At 37.5% G+C, this 17,047-nt stretch overlaps 1 protein-coding gene across 1 annotated transcript in view; it reads right to left on the bottom strand.

Moving 5' to 3' along the window:
- znf385d (zinc finger protein 385D) overlaps positions 1–17,047 on the bottom strand; it is a 103,143-nt gene that overhangs the window by 73,934 nt on the left and 12,162 nt on the right. The window contains exon 2 of the mRNA XM_028012638.1: positions 9,557–9,699. Within this exon, the coding sequence (XP_027868439.1) occupies positions 9,557–9,699 (143 nt within the window). The remainder of the gene's footprint in view (positions 1–9,556; positions 9,700–17,047) is intronic.

The following is a 17,047-nucleotide window of genomic DNA, read 5'->3' as shown; positions in this document are numbered from 1 at the left end:
ACGAGATGCTAACCAGGCTACATGACGGTGCAGCATTGTCTCCATGGTTACTAATGGTTAGACCCATACCCTTTCCATAGTGCGATGTTTGACATCTTTCTAAAAATATTTACTTATAAAGTATATGAACGTTAATCTTCTTAAAAAGTGTTCGCTGAAAATCACCGAGGGATGACAGTCATTATGATTGACTGCTATCCTACGCCGCTGTATCTTTCTTCATTAAAAGTTATAAAATAAAATAAGTTTGGTTTGCATCTTTGTCGACCACGCAGCACCATATGACCATTTTCAGAGTGAAATCAAATAAATAAAAGTAATATTAGGCTACAGATGTCTGTCTTTAGGTTAGCTTTAAAGAGGCGTGCTGATTGTTTGGACGTCTGTCATGGCGGAGTGGGCGGAGCTCTGGAGAGTGTGACGTCACTCGCAAAGGGTCAATTAGGGTCATACTAAGACCAAAAAATAAACAAACAAAAGTATTTGAATGAAGTCATAATATTACAAAAATAAAATCATAGTATTACGAGGATAAAGTCGTCTTATGACTTTATTGTAATAACGCTGACCGTTCCAAAAGCAAGGAGAGGACTACAGCGCAAGGCATTCTGGGTAAATACAACCAAAACAAAGAGAAACGGCTCATAGTCTTCAGTTTTCACTCCACAACTTTGTTTTTTTTAATTATTTAAAAGAAGTTATGAATCACCTTAAACTGCTGCTGCGCCAGTTACTCAGCAGGCTGTTGCTAGGTAACCAAAGAATGAGCGAGTTGCTAGGTAACCAGAGTGAGTTAGTAGATTCCACCAACTTTGCTTTTTGCTTATTGTCCAGCCAAGACAACATTTAGTTACAAGTAGATTTTAAGCAGCAGAAAGAAACTTGTTTTAAGTAAATAATTCCTCCAAATTGATTTTTTTTTAAAGCATCTGGTAGATTATTTAACTTATAAAAAGGTATTTTTCTCATGGTGTAAGTGAAATAATCTGCCAGCAGAACTCATACTTTTTCATCAGTATTAAGGAATTGTTGACTAAAAACAAACTCTAATATCTTGCTGAAATGTTCCTTGTAAGTTTTGTCATATTTCAGGTGTATTAAGATGTTTGCACTAAATAGTAGACCAAAAAAACTCCCTCTTCTGTCTCTTTCTTGTTGCCAAATCCTGAATCCTACAGTAGAAATGAACCGCATTCATCATCAGCAGACACCAGAAATCAGAAATCACCAGATAAATCCTAACTTTCAGAGTCACGTTGAAGGCTCAATTTGCCTTCCTGCATCACTAAACTAATCTAAGTACGGTGGCTGAGAGGTGAATGGGTTCCAGCTGTCAGACAACCAACATTGTTTATACTCAAAAAACACATTAAAGCTTTTCTCAAACAGACAAAAGGGCCATTTGACTTGCCGTGTTATGTGCTTTGTCAAGGAGCACGTTTCCATTAAACCAGTGACAGTAACACTGACTGGGCTGCGAAGGAGTCGGGAGTCAGGAGAGAGGCCGGCGTGTCACAGGACTACAAAGCAATTTCCCACCGTGCAGATCTGAGCAGAGAATCGATGAATCACATTCCTGATTACTCTGCGGGGGGAAATGGAGTTTGTATTGTTTCTCTGAGACAAATGTAGGTTCCATGTGGGATTGATCTTATTTTCAGGACCAAAGAAAGACAACTCAAAACACACACACACACGGATCGCATCCGTCTAACACCTGGCTCTTTTAAGCTGAAACCACTTTTCCTCCTTTCACTTTTCTCTTTCATTACACTCTCAAACTCTCCTCTTCCCCCCGGTTTCCTCTCATTCTCCTCTTCGCTGTGCTTCAATTCTTTCAAGGTGGCAATTTCAATAAGTGTTCTGCGACTGAATCAATTGAAAGTTGCAGAGCAATTCTAAAAGTTCTTCGAAGCCCACTCTCCTATTTTCCCCTTTTTCTGCAAAACCGGCCACTGTAAATATGCCAGACACAAAACCTTACCAAGTATTTTTAATCTGGTTTCAAATATCTTGAACACTTGAAAACAGACAAAACTAATTCAAAGGTGGCCTGTTTTAAGTGAATATATTCTTAATATTGATGAAAAAATACCACTTCCATCGGCAGATTATTTCACCTATAACAAGACATGTTTTTCTGTCATAAGCGAAATAATCTGCCAGTGAAACTCGTATTTGTCATCAATATTAAGGAGTTATTTACTTAAAACAAGTTCCTATAGGTTGCTGAAATGTTACTTACAAGTTAGTACACTTGGAATAAGGCAAAACTAAGAAACTTGCATTAAGAAATTAGGCCAAAAATACTCGGTAACTCTGAGTTTTAAAGTAAACTAAACCAAAAACTTTTGCTTGAGTTTATATTCAGATTTTGTGTTTCTGCAGTGCTGACTACTTTCTGTTGCAAATATCTTTGTAAATGTATCTTTTGTAAAACGGATAAAGTACCAGTTCCATGGCAGATTATGTAATTTATAACAAAGAGTGAAATAATCTGCCAGTGGAACTAGAGCTATATAATTAATAATAGGAATTATTTACTTAAAACAACGTCCTATGTCTTGTTAAAATATGGCTTACAAGTACGTTCACTTGGAATAAGGCAAAACTAACTTGCAAATAACTTTTCAGCAAGATGCAAGAGCTTTTTAAGACAATAAGTCTTTAATTCTAATAAAGAGAACCCGTTCCATTGGCATTTTATTTAACTTATAACAAGACATTTTTCCTAAAAGTGAAATAAATGCCAGAACAAGAACTTTTTCATCAATATTAAGCAATTATTAACTTAAAACAAGTTCCTATATCTTGCTGAAAAGTTATTTGCACGCTAGTTTTGTCTATTTGATGCATAAACTAGACCAAAAAAGGTCAGATTTTGTGTTTTCACAGTGAATACCTTATACATATTACATTTTAAGTTAAGAAAAAAACGAAATAGAAATTCCAGCTGCATTAGATATGTTTTGATTAACTGTCTGGATTTAGATGTCCTTTAAGATTCAGATGCTCTGAAATAAACATTCTGCTCTGTCACCTGTTAAGATCCAGACTCTTGATTCGTGTCACTGCAGGGCCAGAAACTTGGGATGAATTTGAAGGGAATATGCTTTGATAAAACTGCGAGACGTGGAAACGTGAGCCCAGAATCTGTCAGATAGATGAGAACAAACGATCTGGGTCCATAAATGGGCAGCACAAAAATAAACAGAGAAAATGGTAATGTCATGGGCAATCTAATCTAAAGTAGGTGTTTTCAGGAAGATTTTGGATATCGGTGGATATATTTAGTTTCTTTGAAAAAAAATTACATGTCACTTCTTTATCAGGACTCCAATATATCCGACAAAACCCTGCAGACAAGTTTTAATATGCAGATACTATATTAGAAACAAAACACACATTTTTTGGTGCACATTCAAAAAAATACCAAAAACTGAACACAGTTTCCATCATGAGGCTATCTGACCTGTGGCTGTCCTCCTTTAAAACACTACTGCATGTGATAAGAATGAAATCTGTTCAGGAATAACCTCAAGCTGCGCTAATCTGCCTCATCTGTGGCTCCCAGAACCGTTTCAATTCATTTCTGTCTGCAGAACAAAAAACTCCTCCCCGCTGGAACAGCTTGATCCTTCCTTAGACTCAAACACGGAGTTTATTTGACAAACAATTCGTTCCTGATCACATTTCCAGTTCAAAATCAATTACTTTCTCTACTCTCTTTGTTGTTATGACCAGTTTCAATTAATTCTGATGCAGTTACACTGATGCAATACAGTGTAACTTTAAAAGTTGAGCAGGTTCTTGCTATAATGCATAAGATATGTTTGTGGATTTAATTATTCATTATTAACATATCATTGGCGAAAGGCAGAATGGCATTACTGTTCCTTGGTCAGTTTAGTTCATTTCAAAAAAAGCTACTATTTGACCACAGCTTTAATTTGATCCGAGTTGGCAGGTTTCTCTTTTTAAAACCAAAAGTGGACCGTTTAGGATAAAAATGTAGCATCAGGGGCGTCTGCAGGATATTATTGGAGTGAAAAGACAAAACTATCACTGGACCTGACCTGCAAGAGCAGAACCACATCTCCAAAGTCTTCATAATTATTTGCTGTTTTGTTTCTTTATTTTGGATATTTAAAACAAGAAAAACAAGTTCCAGTGTTAAATGTTCGCTATTATTTAAAGTTTATTGATATTTGAGAATATGTTCTTGCCATTATTACCATTAACTTAGATGAAAATGGTCTTAAAACGTAACTTCTGGGACAATTTACTGTCCAGATCAATTTGTTACCATGACAGGCCTTCACTTTACTCAACTGAACTTGAACCTCTCCTTTTCTATCATTTGCTTCATTTTTAACTACTAACCCACTTTTCTGGATAAAATGTGTTATTTTGTTTTTTATTCTTATATCCAGAGCCACAAGTGCCACAATTGCATGAACAAATAGGTAATTATTTAAATATGTGCTCATTTAAATAAAAAAAACAAAAACTGGAGTGTTGGCAGTAGAGTTTGCAGGAAAAACCAAACCAGCTGCTCTCGCCTTGCCTTTGTGCTTGTTCTCCTCAAACCAAAAACTCCTCGTAAAGAAGCTTTCCACCTCATTGCTCTCTTTACACATGCACTTACATGCTTCAAGTCGTCTTCTGTGGCTTGCAGTCATATTTTCTGCAGGATTTTATTGTGTAGCGGTGCCCCACCGGGGCAAAGGGAACAGAGAGCGCGAGAACAAACATCCATTCTCCGCCTCTGGCCATGGACTCCCTGATTTTTGTCTGTCACTCATCCCAGAACAAGACTGTGCAGCGCTTCGACAAGAGACTTTGGTATTATTGTCATTTCACGCAGGTGCGGGCACGCTTCCACCATTTCTTCTGTTTTGTCCCTTTTTCCTCTTCCCAACACATGAAAAATGAATTTAATAGCATGTATCTTGCCATGATTAAGTGTATTCTCACTCCTGCGGTGCATTAATGGAAGAACTGTCATCATCAGGGTAATATCATGTGTTTTTTTCTTTTATTTTTCAAAACAAAACAGGGGAACATAAATGTTTATTGAGCCCTGGAGGCACGTAAGCAAATGTGACCTCATCTGAGCCGATGTAAAGCGTCTGCTTTCAGAGGGGAGTGCAGATGGAAAGATCTGTAAATCACAGAATCCGCTTCGCTCGGTCAAACAGCTGGGCGGTTTCTGTGCACGATTACAGCCCAATCACAAATCTCCAGCATCTAATGCGCTGCTCGGGCCTCACAAACGCACAATGATTTGCTTCATGTGTTTTACGGTTTTCAATCCGCGGCTCTTAAGTACGACGGCGCATTTCAGCCATGTGAGATGGAGGAGAAAAGCTAAGTAAGGAAAACATTTCTGCCAAAAATCTCCAATTCGTAGCAAAAAATAATCGCAGAACATTTCTGGAAAATAAACCTTGGAAATATCTGTGTTTAAAAGTAAAAAATTAGATAGAAAGAAAACTCAAATGTTCTTGTTTTTTCTAAAAAATATATATATATATATGAGATTGATCTTTTTCTAGAAAATTTTTCACTTTTCAATCTCATAATTTTTCTTCTTTTGTAGAAAAAACTAAATTTGGACATTTTTCTTGTTCTTTTCAAGATAATTTCTGAGATTTATCTAAAAATGTTCAGGTTTTTCTAGAAGATTTCTGAGATTGATCTAAAACTATGAGGTTTTTTTCTAGCAAATTTTTGAATTTTCAGTCTGAAATTTTCTTCTATTTTTGAATGAAAAAACAAGATTTGGAAATTTCTACATTTTCTTATTTTTTCTTGAAAATTTCTGATGTTAATCTCTTTCCAGCAAATTTTGGACTTTTCAATTGCAGAAATTTTCTTCTTTTTTGTAGAGAAAAACAAGATTTTTCTATTTTTTCTATAAAACTTCCAATTTCAAGTTTTTCTTCTGATAATATTTTTCTTGCAAATTTTTCACTTTTCAAAATGTCTCAGTTTTTCTTTAGAAGATTCTCTCTAGAAATGTTTTTGACAGTAATTTACTCCTCACTTATATATATATATATATATATATATAATTCAAATTCAACAATACTTTATTGATCCCAAAGATAAATGAAGTAATTGTTATTTTATTTCAGCCTTTCTCATGTTAACCAGCTGCTCCCTGTTGTAAACCAACCTGTTGCTATGGTTACGCATCGTCACAATATTAAAACATGACGGTCTACATAGTTCTCATGTGACCTCACACATCTAGGAACTTTGTAGCCGACAGCCATCTTGGTAGGTGTCCACAACTAACTGTCATGACAGTTGCTATGGAGTTGCCATGACAACAGTAAGCAAGCCACATTCTCCGTCTCATATTGATCGATCCCGACAGCAGTGATTTTGTTGATACATAATTTGGTCTAAAGTGTCAACATACTTTCTGTTGGTTTCGAATCCATAATTCATTTATGGTTTGCACTGTGCTTGCCTACCAAGATGGCGGCTCAGTGGCGCCGTTCAATTCTGATCCAGACTTGTGGGAATAATGTATGGTGAAAAATCCGTCCAGTTATACACAGTATCCAAAACAAGAAGAAATTGTTGTCCAAAAAAGGTATTTTCAACTCAGAAAGGCAGGAATGAAAGTTTGAAAAAGAAAAAATCTCAATAACACTATATATCGTCTTTTTCCTCCACCTTGATGGTTCCTATATGACCTAATTCAGTTTCTTCAGCTTTTGATTTCTTTTTTCCACAGCTTGTCATCCCCACGTCTGCGCGACACATCAGTCCCCGGTTTAAGACTCGTGTCAGAGGCGCAGAGGATGAGCTGCATTCGGAAATCTGGAACCGTGAGGAAAGTTTGGAAAGCAAAAGACGAAAAAACAAAAAAACCTAAAGAAAAGTTGGATAAAACAGTTACTATGAAAGATAAGGAGTGGTGCGTTCAAGTGTCTGTGAGCACACTTGATTTCTTTGTGTTAATCCTGCACCATTTGGAGGGTTTGCAGTGTTTTACTCATTATCTGGAGAGAAGTCTGTTAAATACAGATTAGGCAGCGAAGGGATCCTGAACTTTCCCATGAAACAGAAACAATCCGTCTTCTCCTGGGTTATCGGGCGACTTCTCTGTGACGTCCCCACTCCTACTCTTTCATCTCTGTATTCCTTCCCACTTCCAACCAGCTGTGCTCCATATTTCACCCTCGCTTTCCAACAGATTTTTAAATGAATCCCTTAAATTTAAACAGAAAATTTGAGCCTTTTATCTACGTTTTCTTCTCTTCCTTGAGGAGCCATCTTTCTTTTGATAACCTCGCTGATTTGAGCTGTCGCATATTTCCTCCTAATAACGTTTGACTTTCTAAACGAGACAGAAATGGATCCAAACATTCTGACTGGTCATGAATTCAGCGAGGTTCAGCCTCATGTTACGTTTGTGTTTAAGGAGGTTTCCATAGTTAGAATATCAATAACAACAACAAAAACTAATGAAAGATTGTCAACAGCAGAAATCTTGGTATGATTTGGCGCCACATAATAAACCAAATTTGAAATAAAAGAAGACTGATTCAATTCAACGTTTCACATTGGAGCAAAATTTAGAGCATTAAAGTTCAAAACCTACTAGAGTGCCTTCATCTAATCAAACCTTAAGCGAGACCTACTATGCAAAATTCACATGTTGCACATTTTTATAATTCCATTCGTTTCTCTACTGTTTTTAAAAACAATCCTTAAAAATCTTTTTTGGCAACAAGTTAACATTTTTGGTGACTGGAAAACAAGTTGTTTAAAAAACCTCCTGCTTGTTGAGTCACACTCCACCGTTACCTAGCAACCTCAGCCAAGCCCAGACCGCTACTTAGCAACCCCAGAGCGTTACCTAGCAACCCAAGCAGAGTTTCAGCATGCAAAACGGCTCATTCTGGAAGCAGCTTGAAACAGGCAGACTAAAATCTTAATCTAAGAATTACTTTATGCCAAAACATATTTTTTACAGACCATAGTTCTATCCTAACCTGTTGAAAGAAGAGTAATAGGTCACTGTTACAATAATAAAGAGTTATTTGGGTTGAAGGGTTTTCTTTTGGTAACTTAGTTTTGTTCTCAATTCTAAATAGCAAAGATGTTCAACTTTAAGGTGTAAATTGCAAAAGAAATTGAAAAATACACGTTCTCTTCAGCTTCTGCTTTGTTGCTGAACTTGTGAATGAACTAAACAGGATTTGCTTTTTCTTTGATAAGACCAGCTGGAACCTTTTGCTACAGCTAGCCTAGCAGTGAAACTAAGCTACGTTTATTTATTACCTAAACAATCCAATGCTTTCATCAAGCTACAGCTTACATAAACTGATTGAAATTAAGAGCCCATAAACCATTCTTGTCACTGACCAATAATCAAGCACTGCCTTTCATAGTAACGAGATTAAAACGTATAAATAAGACTAACGTCTCAAACCAGGAGTGTAAGTCAAGTCTCAGTTGTTAGTCGAGTCTTAACTCACTTATCTTGTTTTGTTTTGTACATAAACTTTATGATCCTACTACATAAATAAAAATATCAATGTAACCACATCAAATGCAGTTATAGGTAAAAATAATAAAATCAGGAAATGAGAATTGAACACAAAGGAAGAATGTGACAGAAATCAATATTTACAAAGCTTTCCAAATCAATATCAGCTGTTTTAACATTAATTCATGGCGTATAAAAAGATTTATCCTCATCAAATGATCACACAGAAAAAAAAAATTTCACAAAACTTCTTACTGTTGCAAAAAATTACAAATGGCAATTACCAATGTAGTTCAGTTCACAAAAAAAGAGATTTATTTATGGAGATATTCCATAAGTAAAAGCATAAATAAAGTGTTCCTTCCAAAAGAGGAGGACAATAAATAAAGCTTTTAAAACCAAAGGTTTCACTGCACAAAACTCCACCGCTGAAGAAAACGTGTCAAAGAGAAAAAGTTCATACAAACATTCTAACTTGATCGTAGTCACAAAACAATGCAGTAAATTTACTTATTATCCAAATATTACGTGTCCTACAGATCCTGTATTAATCATACATGATCTGTATAAAACAAATATAGGTTTTCAGATTAAAAAAAACTTTGTTTATAAATATGTTTTACCCAGAACTTCGCAAGTGGTGGTTTTAGCTTCACCCAGTTTAAATTTACTAAAGGAATGCTGTGTTATAAAATGTTTATTTTCTTATTATTATTGAGTTATTTACTCTTCTAATGTACTTTTCATATGGTATAAAAAGGCTTATGTGGTTAAATGAAAATCTGCAGAATGTGGGGAATTTTTTATTCGATTAATCATCAGAATAATTGATAGATTAATTTGTAGCTGACGTTGTTGCAAATTAAAAGATCTGATAAAAATACAGAAGCAGAAACAAAGATGTCAGCTGTGTACTGATATGATGATAAACGTCTAAGGTTTGAACAATATTTAGCCAGCAGATGACATGATATATTTTCAAGGTCAGGAGCAGAAAGTGGAGACCTGCCATCTCTTCTTTCCTCAGCTAAATCCCTCACTCACCGTGTTGAATCCTGGGAAAAGGCTGACGGCCGAGGCGGTGTCCAGCGGGATCGGGAGGAACGGCTTCATGCCCAGCGAGGTTTGGACGGCCGGCAGGGTGGGACGCACCAGCGCAGGCATGAGGCCATTTTGACATGTGTTACCTGCAGGAGGACGGAGCAAAAGGCAACATGTTGAGCAACTGAGCCAAAATCTATTTACCTCACATCCGTGAAACGCTCTTCCTATTAGATCCATGTCATCTGCGTCATCGATATCTCCGTCGCTTCGCGTCACATTTGCTGCTTTTCCAGCTATTTAGCAACTGTGCTGCTGAGGCAGCCAAGTCAAGTCATCATACACTGGTTTAACTGGAGCTGAAGCCAGAAATGAGCACTTTTCCAGTAGGGAAGTAGATTGCAGTTAGAAGAAAAAGTGTTCTTAAAGGTTTACAACCTTTAAAACACTTATGATTTTATGAAATTTTGAGAATTTGTCACAAATTCTGGAATATTTTGATCAGATTGAAGCAGAGTACCCAAAAATTATACTTGAGTAAGCGTAGCACTACAATATATTTTTACTCAAGTAAAAGTAAAAAACTATTTACTGAGTATCTGATCAAAACCTAAGGTATTAAATAATTAGGAATTACATCAGACTGTAGAAAATCCAGAGATTTTACTCAAGTAAGAGTAGAAATACTTCATAATGAAATTAGTCAAGTAGAAGTAATAAATACAGCTCAGTAAAAATTTTCCTAAAAGTACATTTTTTCCAAATAGTAAATGTAACTAGTTACTACCCAACTCTGATTTTGATAGATGTGACATATTGGACGTAAGAACTATAAACCATGAACTCTATGGTGAGCACAGGACCAAGCAAAAGACAGCCAGACCACATGATACTGCCACCACCGTACTTCACAGTTGGGATGTGTTTTCAACCTTATAATCTTCCCCCTTTTAACTCCACTTGTAACGTTTCTCACTATTGTTTCCTGTGTTTTTCAAAGTTGATTTTCCATTAATCCTACTGGTTTTAAAACCTTTAGATGGTGAGAACTGAACCTTCAGAGCCACATAAATACAGTTACAAAGTCGGCCTTCTGTCACCTCAACAACACTTCTAGGATTAAATCACTAATGTCTCAGCAAGATCTAGAGAAACTCGTCCATGTATTCATCTTTAGTCGTATTGATTACTGCAATAGTGTCTAAAAACATCAATCCTCCAGCTGCAGCTGATCCAGAACGCTGCTGCTGGTGTTCTGACTAAAACCAGAACATAGAGACCATCAGCCCAGTTCTAAAGTCCCTACACTGGCATACTGTAGCTCAGAGAATAAACTAGAAAATACTGCTGTTTATAAATCACTGAACGGCTTAGCACCACAATACATTAAAGGTCTGCTGTTGTCATAACAACCTTCCAGGCTGCTCAGGTCTTCTGGTTCTGGTTCTGCTTTGCATCCACAGAACCAGAACCACACTGTATTTTTGTCCACAAAACTTTACTAAGTGATTTTGTCTAGTTTTAGTGCAAATATCTTCGTACACTTAGAAGATATTTGTACACTTAAAATAAGACTTGGTAAGGTTTTGTGTTTTTGCAGTGTAGACACGAAGAAGCATTCAGTTTTTCTGCTTCTCAAATCTGGAACAAACTTCCAGAAAACTGCCAAACAGCTGAAACACCGAGATCCTTTAAATCCAGACTAAAAATCCCACCTGCTTTTGATTAGCAGTAAGTGGAACATTGATCAACATATTTCACATTTATTTCCTTTATGATGGTATTTGACAAAATATAATGCTTATTGCTGGTTTCATAATCGGTTACTGTGTCATGTTTTTATGGTGTAAACCTTGTTGTGGAAATGTGCTATACAACAAGTCACAGAACAATTCAACGAATGACGGCCTCAAAATAAGAAAAATAAAAAGCATGACTCATGCCTCTGCAGTGACGATCTCTTTCATGACCATCGCAGCTTGTAAACACGTCTAGCGGTCGGATCATTTGTCACTTTATGCTTTTGGATTCGCTCTCAGACATCCTGCAGAAAAAAAAACTTTTGGCTTAATTGTGTTGTTTTGTCTTCTTTCAGAGACATTTGAGAGAGACCCACTGATTTAATGAAGACCAGTTCAAGGCAGAGGACTTAGAGAAACCTTTTGATTCAAAAAGCTTTGTTTACATTTCATTTTTAGCTGTACAACAGCCTGAAAAGGAAAATAAAGGCACAATTAAAACTTTTACCCCACAGAAAAAGGAAATTTGCTTCTTTTTTTCTTTCACTGAAGTTAATTTTCCCACCTGTGATCACAGGAACAGAACACATTTTCTTTTAATTTACTTTCTCTTTTAGATTTTGTGCAGGTGTGGATGAATCCTCTCGCTTTTAATGGATTCCTGTTTTATGCCAGTCTCTAATTACAACACAACCAGGCAAACAACTCTATGGAGAACACCATCTCAAAATATAATTTATACTCGACTTGGAGAAATTAATTTTTGCTGTCCCGCCAGCTGCGTTTATAAATTGGCATAGAATCCTTGAATTAATGATCCATAAATATTATGCAGTGCTTCTGGAAGTGCTCTACTTTCAGTTCTTGAGCTTTTCTGAAGGACATTTAAGGTCTAGAGGTCTGCAAATGTTGAGTCTGCAGGTCGTGACCTTTGGGAACTTTGCATCTATTGACTCTAAACTTGGGTTTAGTGCAGCGGTGGAACGTATTATGGTACCGCACTGGTTTAATGGTAGAAGCATCTGAATTTAAAGGGAAAATAACATGTAAAAATCTACTTTCTTGAGCTTTATATCATGGTATAGTGTTATTTCCTTATTAAAAACATTCCTGGAGTGTTGCTTTGATTCCTTCATATTACAGAAATCCTTTAGGTTGCAACATTTGTTACATTTTCAGCTGCTGTGGTTTGTTTTCACACTGCTCTGAGTCAAACGAATCAAAATTAAAAACCTGTTCCCCTCCTCTCCTGTGGTGGCGCTGCAGCAGAAGGAAACGACATGAAAATCTTCCTTCTTCACAAAATATAAACAAACATGGAGTAGCGTCAGATGTTAGCAGGATTTCTCTTTCTGCGTTTGCTAAAACACCTTGAGCCATTTCTCCATCTTGTTCTAGACTCTCACGTTTGTTTAGGTGGTTTTTACCCAGAATGTTGTTTGTTTTTCATCCAGTGGGTAGAGAATCCAGAACGTAAGAGTAGAAATACTTCATAATAAAATGACTCATGTAGAAGTAATAAATACAGCTCAGTAAAAATATTCCTAAAAGTATTTTTTTTCCAAATAGTTACTCAAGTAAATGTAACTAGTTACCGCCCAGCTCTGATTTTGATAGATGTGACATATTGTATAAACAATGAACTCTATGATGAGCACAGGACCAAGCAAGACAGCCAGACCACATGATACTGCCACCACCGTACTTCACAGTTTCAATGTGTTTTCAGGTTTGCAATCTTCCCTCTTTTAACATTTCTCAGTATTGGCTCCTGTGTTTTTCAAAGTTGATTTTCCATTAATCCTATTGGTTTTAAACCTTTACATGGTGAGAAATGAACATCCAGAGCCACATAAATACAGATACAAAGTCAGTCTTCTATCACCTGACGAACAACTAGTTCTATTGGCAAATTATTTCACTTATAATATGGGGAAATGTCATATGAGTGAATTTACCTGTCAATGAAGCTAGTACTTTTTCATCAATATTAAGGTATCATATCAGTCTTTAAATAAGACTACTTTAAATAAAGTGTTGTCAATGTTTCCAAATTGGTTTCTTTCAATAGAAAACATATGAAACTTTAGCAAAAACTGCAGGTGTGCGTCTGTGTCTGGTTAATTTTTGGTTAAAACTGGTGGAAAATCTAGAAATTTTACTCAAGTAAGAGTAGCGATACTTTCAAATAAGTAAATGTAACCAGTTACTACCCAACTCTGACTAAAAATCTATGCTATGTGGACAGCAGTTACATTTTGGGGTAATTTTATCTTTTTATAATTGATTTGAAGGTGAATTCAGGTTGAAAATATTTAAACTTTTTCCTAAGAGCAGGTTGGGTTAGCAGGTGGAAAGTGCATTTATTGTTTTTTTTCTCCGAAATCAGATGCTTGCTGAGGTGGAGTGGCCCCACAGCGAGTCTTATGAGATGATTCAACAGTAAGAGAGGTCCAGCCCACACATCTCTAGGAAAAACAAAAGTAAATACTCCAGTTTTATTATCATGTGAGAGCGCCACGCCAGCAGAGAGCTTTCCTAACCACGAGCTGGAAACAGGACAGGGCTGATTTCAACACGTCAGGATTGAAAAGAAAATGGCAGAAAAAAAAGAGAAAGAAACTGCCCCTGCGTTCCAAAACATTAGGAGTTAAAGAAGCTATTTCACAAAGCTATAATGAGAACCAGAGGGGAGATTTTTTCATTTTTATCGCTGCATAACAACAGCGAAAACCTGAGCCAGCAGGCTCAAAAGCGCTGGCATCAAACCAGTGTCATGAGACAAATAAAAACAATGTTTGCCACGTTTCAGTCCCCAGGCTGTGGTTAGGGGTAAATAAAAAGCAAAAGTCATAAAAACAAGCAGAGAATTGGGAGAAGCCACAAACTGCGGGGCCTTTTTTGTTTTTTTCTTTCCTTCTCCATCTTTTGCTGCTTCCTCCAGCCACCGGAGCGCTGCCATCTGTTGGAAAAAGCGCACATGCGGCCTTTCATGTGGAGGCACGTTCCGGTACCAACTTCAACAAAGTATGTCCGTCTGCAGGGATCAACCGTCGCCCGATATGCCGGCCTGACGTCACCGCTCAGGATCGCCTCACCTTGCTAACAGCCAAATGAGCCGTCCGTCAGAGCGAGGCGCGTAGCCAAAAGCGGATCATCCAAACACAGCCGCGCTGGTGTGAGAAGTTCATCTGCAGCGCTTTGACATGTGGATTTGTTTGACGGGGTCGTGTTTAGTGTACGCACTGACAGATGGGATCTGACGGGCCATCATGGCTCAAGTTTGGGGATTTTTACTTTTTCCCCTTGACCTGCAACATCATCACATGAAGCTGATTTGTTCCACCGGAGAACCACAAGAAGTCAAAGTGAAGTTTAGTTGTTTTTTTTTCCTCTGACACTCAGGAGTGGAGAAACACTAAAAAAAAAAATCTCTAATTTACAGTAAAATATCAGCAGTTGTGGTTGCTAGAATTTTATTGTATATATACAGTAAAATCTATACCGTAAATATACTATATAAATATACCACATTTATACCATATATCGGCATAAAGTGAATTTACCGTTTACGTAAACGGTAAATTTACTTTATATTTACCAGAAATATACGGCATATGGTACCATATACAGTAAATATACATTATAGAGTACAGTATACAGTACTGTTAATTTATATACTGCCATTGTACAGTGCATACATTGGTAAAATGCGTTCAAATGTGCTGGAACTCAGCTTGGGGTTGCTAGGTAACGGGCTGGTCTTCATTGTGGTTGCTGGGTAACGGGCTGGTCTTCATTGTGGTTGCTGGGTAACGGGCTGGGCTTCATTGTGGTTGCTGGGTAATGGGCTGGGCTTCATTGTGGTTGCTGGGTAATGGGCTGGTCTTCATTGTGGTTGCTGGGTAACGGGCTGGGCTTCATTGGGGCTGCTGGGTAACGGGCTGGGCTTCATTGAGGTTGCAGGGTAACGGGCTGGGCTTCATTGAGGTTGCTGGGTAACGGGCTGGGCTTCATTGAGGTTGCTGGGTAACGGGCTGGGCTTCATTGAGGTTGCTGGGTAACGGGCTGGGCTTCATTGAGGTTGCAGGGTAACGGGCTGGGCTTCATTGAGGTTGCTGGGTGACGGCGCAGTGCCTGCTGATTTGTGACGGTACATTCCAAAGGTTTTTAAAATGACTCATGTTCCACACAACAAAAACTATTAATTTACTGTGAAAAAAATGGCTGGCCGTTTTTTTAAAGTACTTGGACTGAGTTGTAGAAGCGATAGAAACCAAAAGGAAATAATAAAAACATTTAATATCTGAGACATCACACCATCCTTAGTAAAAAGTGTGATAGCTGGAAGTTACCAGGTTGTTTATACTTGCATATAATTGTTCGAACAGATTAACATGGCAGCTTCAGACATCTGGAAATTATCCCCAAAGACGAACCAGACTTGTGGAAGTTCACCATCATCATCACCAGAGCTCACCCAGTCAGAGTATATCTTTATTGATCAGGTGTGTCTGGTTTGGGAGCACCAAGTGTAAAAACAGGAAGCAGATGCTTTGTTCTGAACAAGCTGCAAACCTGGAGAATGAACGATGCAAAAACACAAAACTTTACCAGGTATTTTTTATCTACTTTTTACTGAAAATATATTAGTACACTTGAAATAACTAACTTATAAGTAATATTTCTGCAAGATATATGAGCTTGTCTTATGTAAATATTTCTTTAATATTGATTTAAAAACAGTACTGGTTCCACTGACTTATTTCACTTATAACAAAACATTTTCTCCATGTTAAAAGTTAAATAATCTGCCGGTGCAACTAGACGTTTTTCATCAGCATTAAGGAATTATTCACTTAAAACAAGCTTCAATATCTTACTGAAAACTTACCTATAAGTTAGTTTGTCTTATTCCTAGTGTACTAATATATTTGAACTAGAAACTAGACAAAAATACTTGGTATGATTTTGTGTTTGTACAGAATTGTACCAGTGTCTTAATGCTACATATTAAAAAACAACTCAAGGAAGGTGTTTGAATCAAGTTCACATCACACACCTGGTAGCTGGTTGCATCGAGATTGAATTAAAATTCACACCATAAACCAATCGCTCTACAGTTCACTTTGAATCGTATTAAGACTCCAAAATGCTTCATGCAATAATTTTAGTCCGCAGTCTGATGTGACTGCTGTGCTCACATCTTCACAAACGACCCACACCAAAGGGAGAAGTAAAACATCCATCCATCCATCCATCCATCCATTTTCTGTTCACCCTTGTCCCTAATGGGGTCGGGAGGGTTGCTGGTGCCTATCTCCAGCTACGTTCCGGGCGGGAGGCGGGGTACACCCTGGACAGGTCGCCAGTCTGTCGCAGGGCAACACAAAGACATACAGGACAAACAACCATACACACACACACTCACACCTAGGGAGAATTTAGATAGACCAATTAACCTAACAGTCATGTTTTTGGACTGTGGGAGGAAGCCGGAGTACCCGGAGAGAACCCACGCATGCACAGGGAGAACATGCAAACTCCATGCAGAAAGACCCCGGGCCGGGAATCGAACCCAGGACCTTCTTGCTGCAAGGCAACAGTGCTACCAACTGCGCCACTGAGCAGCCCTACGAGAAGTAAAACAGTTTGTTTTAAATAGACTAAACACCTCATGTGTGAAAACACCCTAATTTGATACACGCTCTGTGTCATTCTCCATCTGGAACCCAATTTGTGACTAAGATTTAGC

Source organism: Xiphophorus couchianus, chromosome 3, assembly GCF_001444195.1.
Source record: "Xiphophorus couchianus chromosome 3, X_couchianus-1.0, whole genome shotgun sequence".
NCBI classification, from domain to species: domain Eukaryota; kingdom Metazoa; phylum Chordata; class Actinopteri; order Cyprinodontiformes; family Poeciliidae; genus Xiphophorus; species Xiphophorus couchianus.
This window is presented reverse-complemented; position numbering and strand designations above follow the sequence as displayed.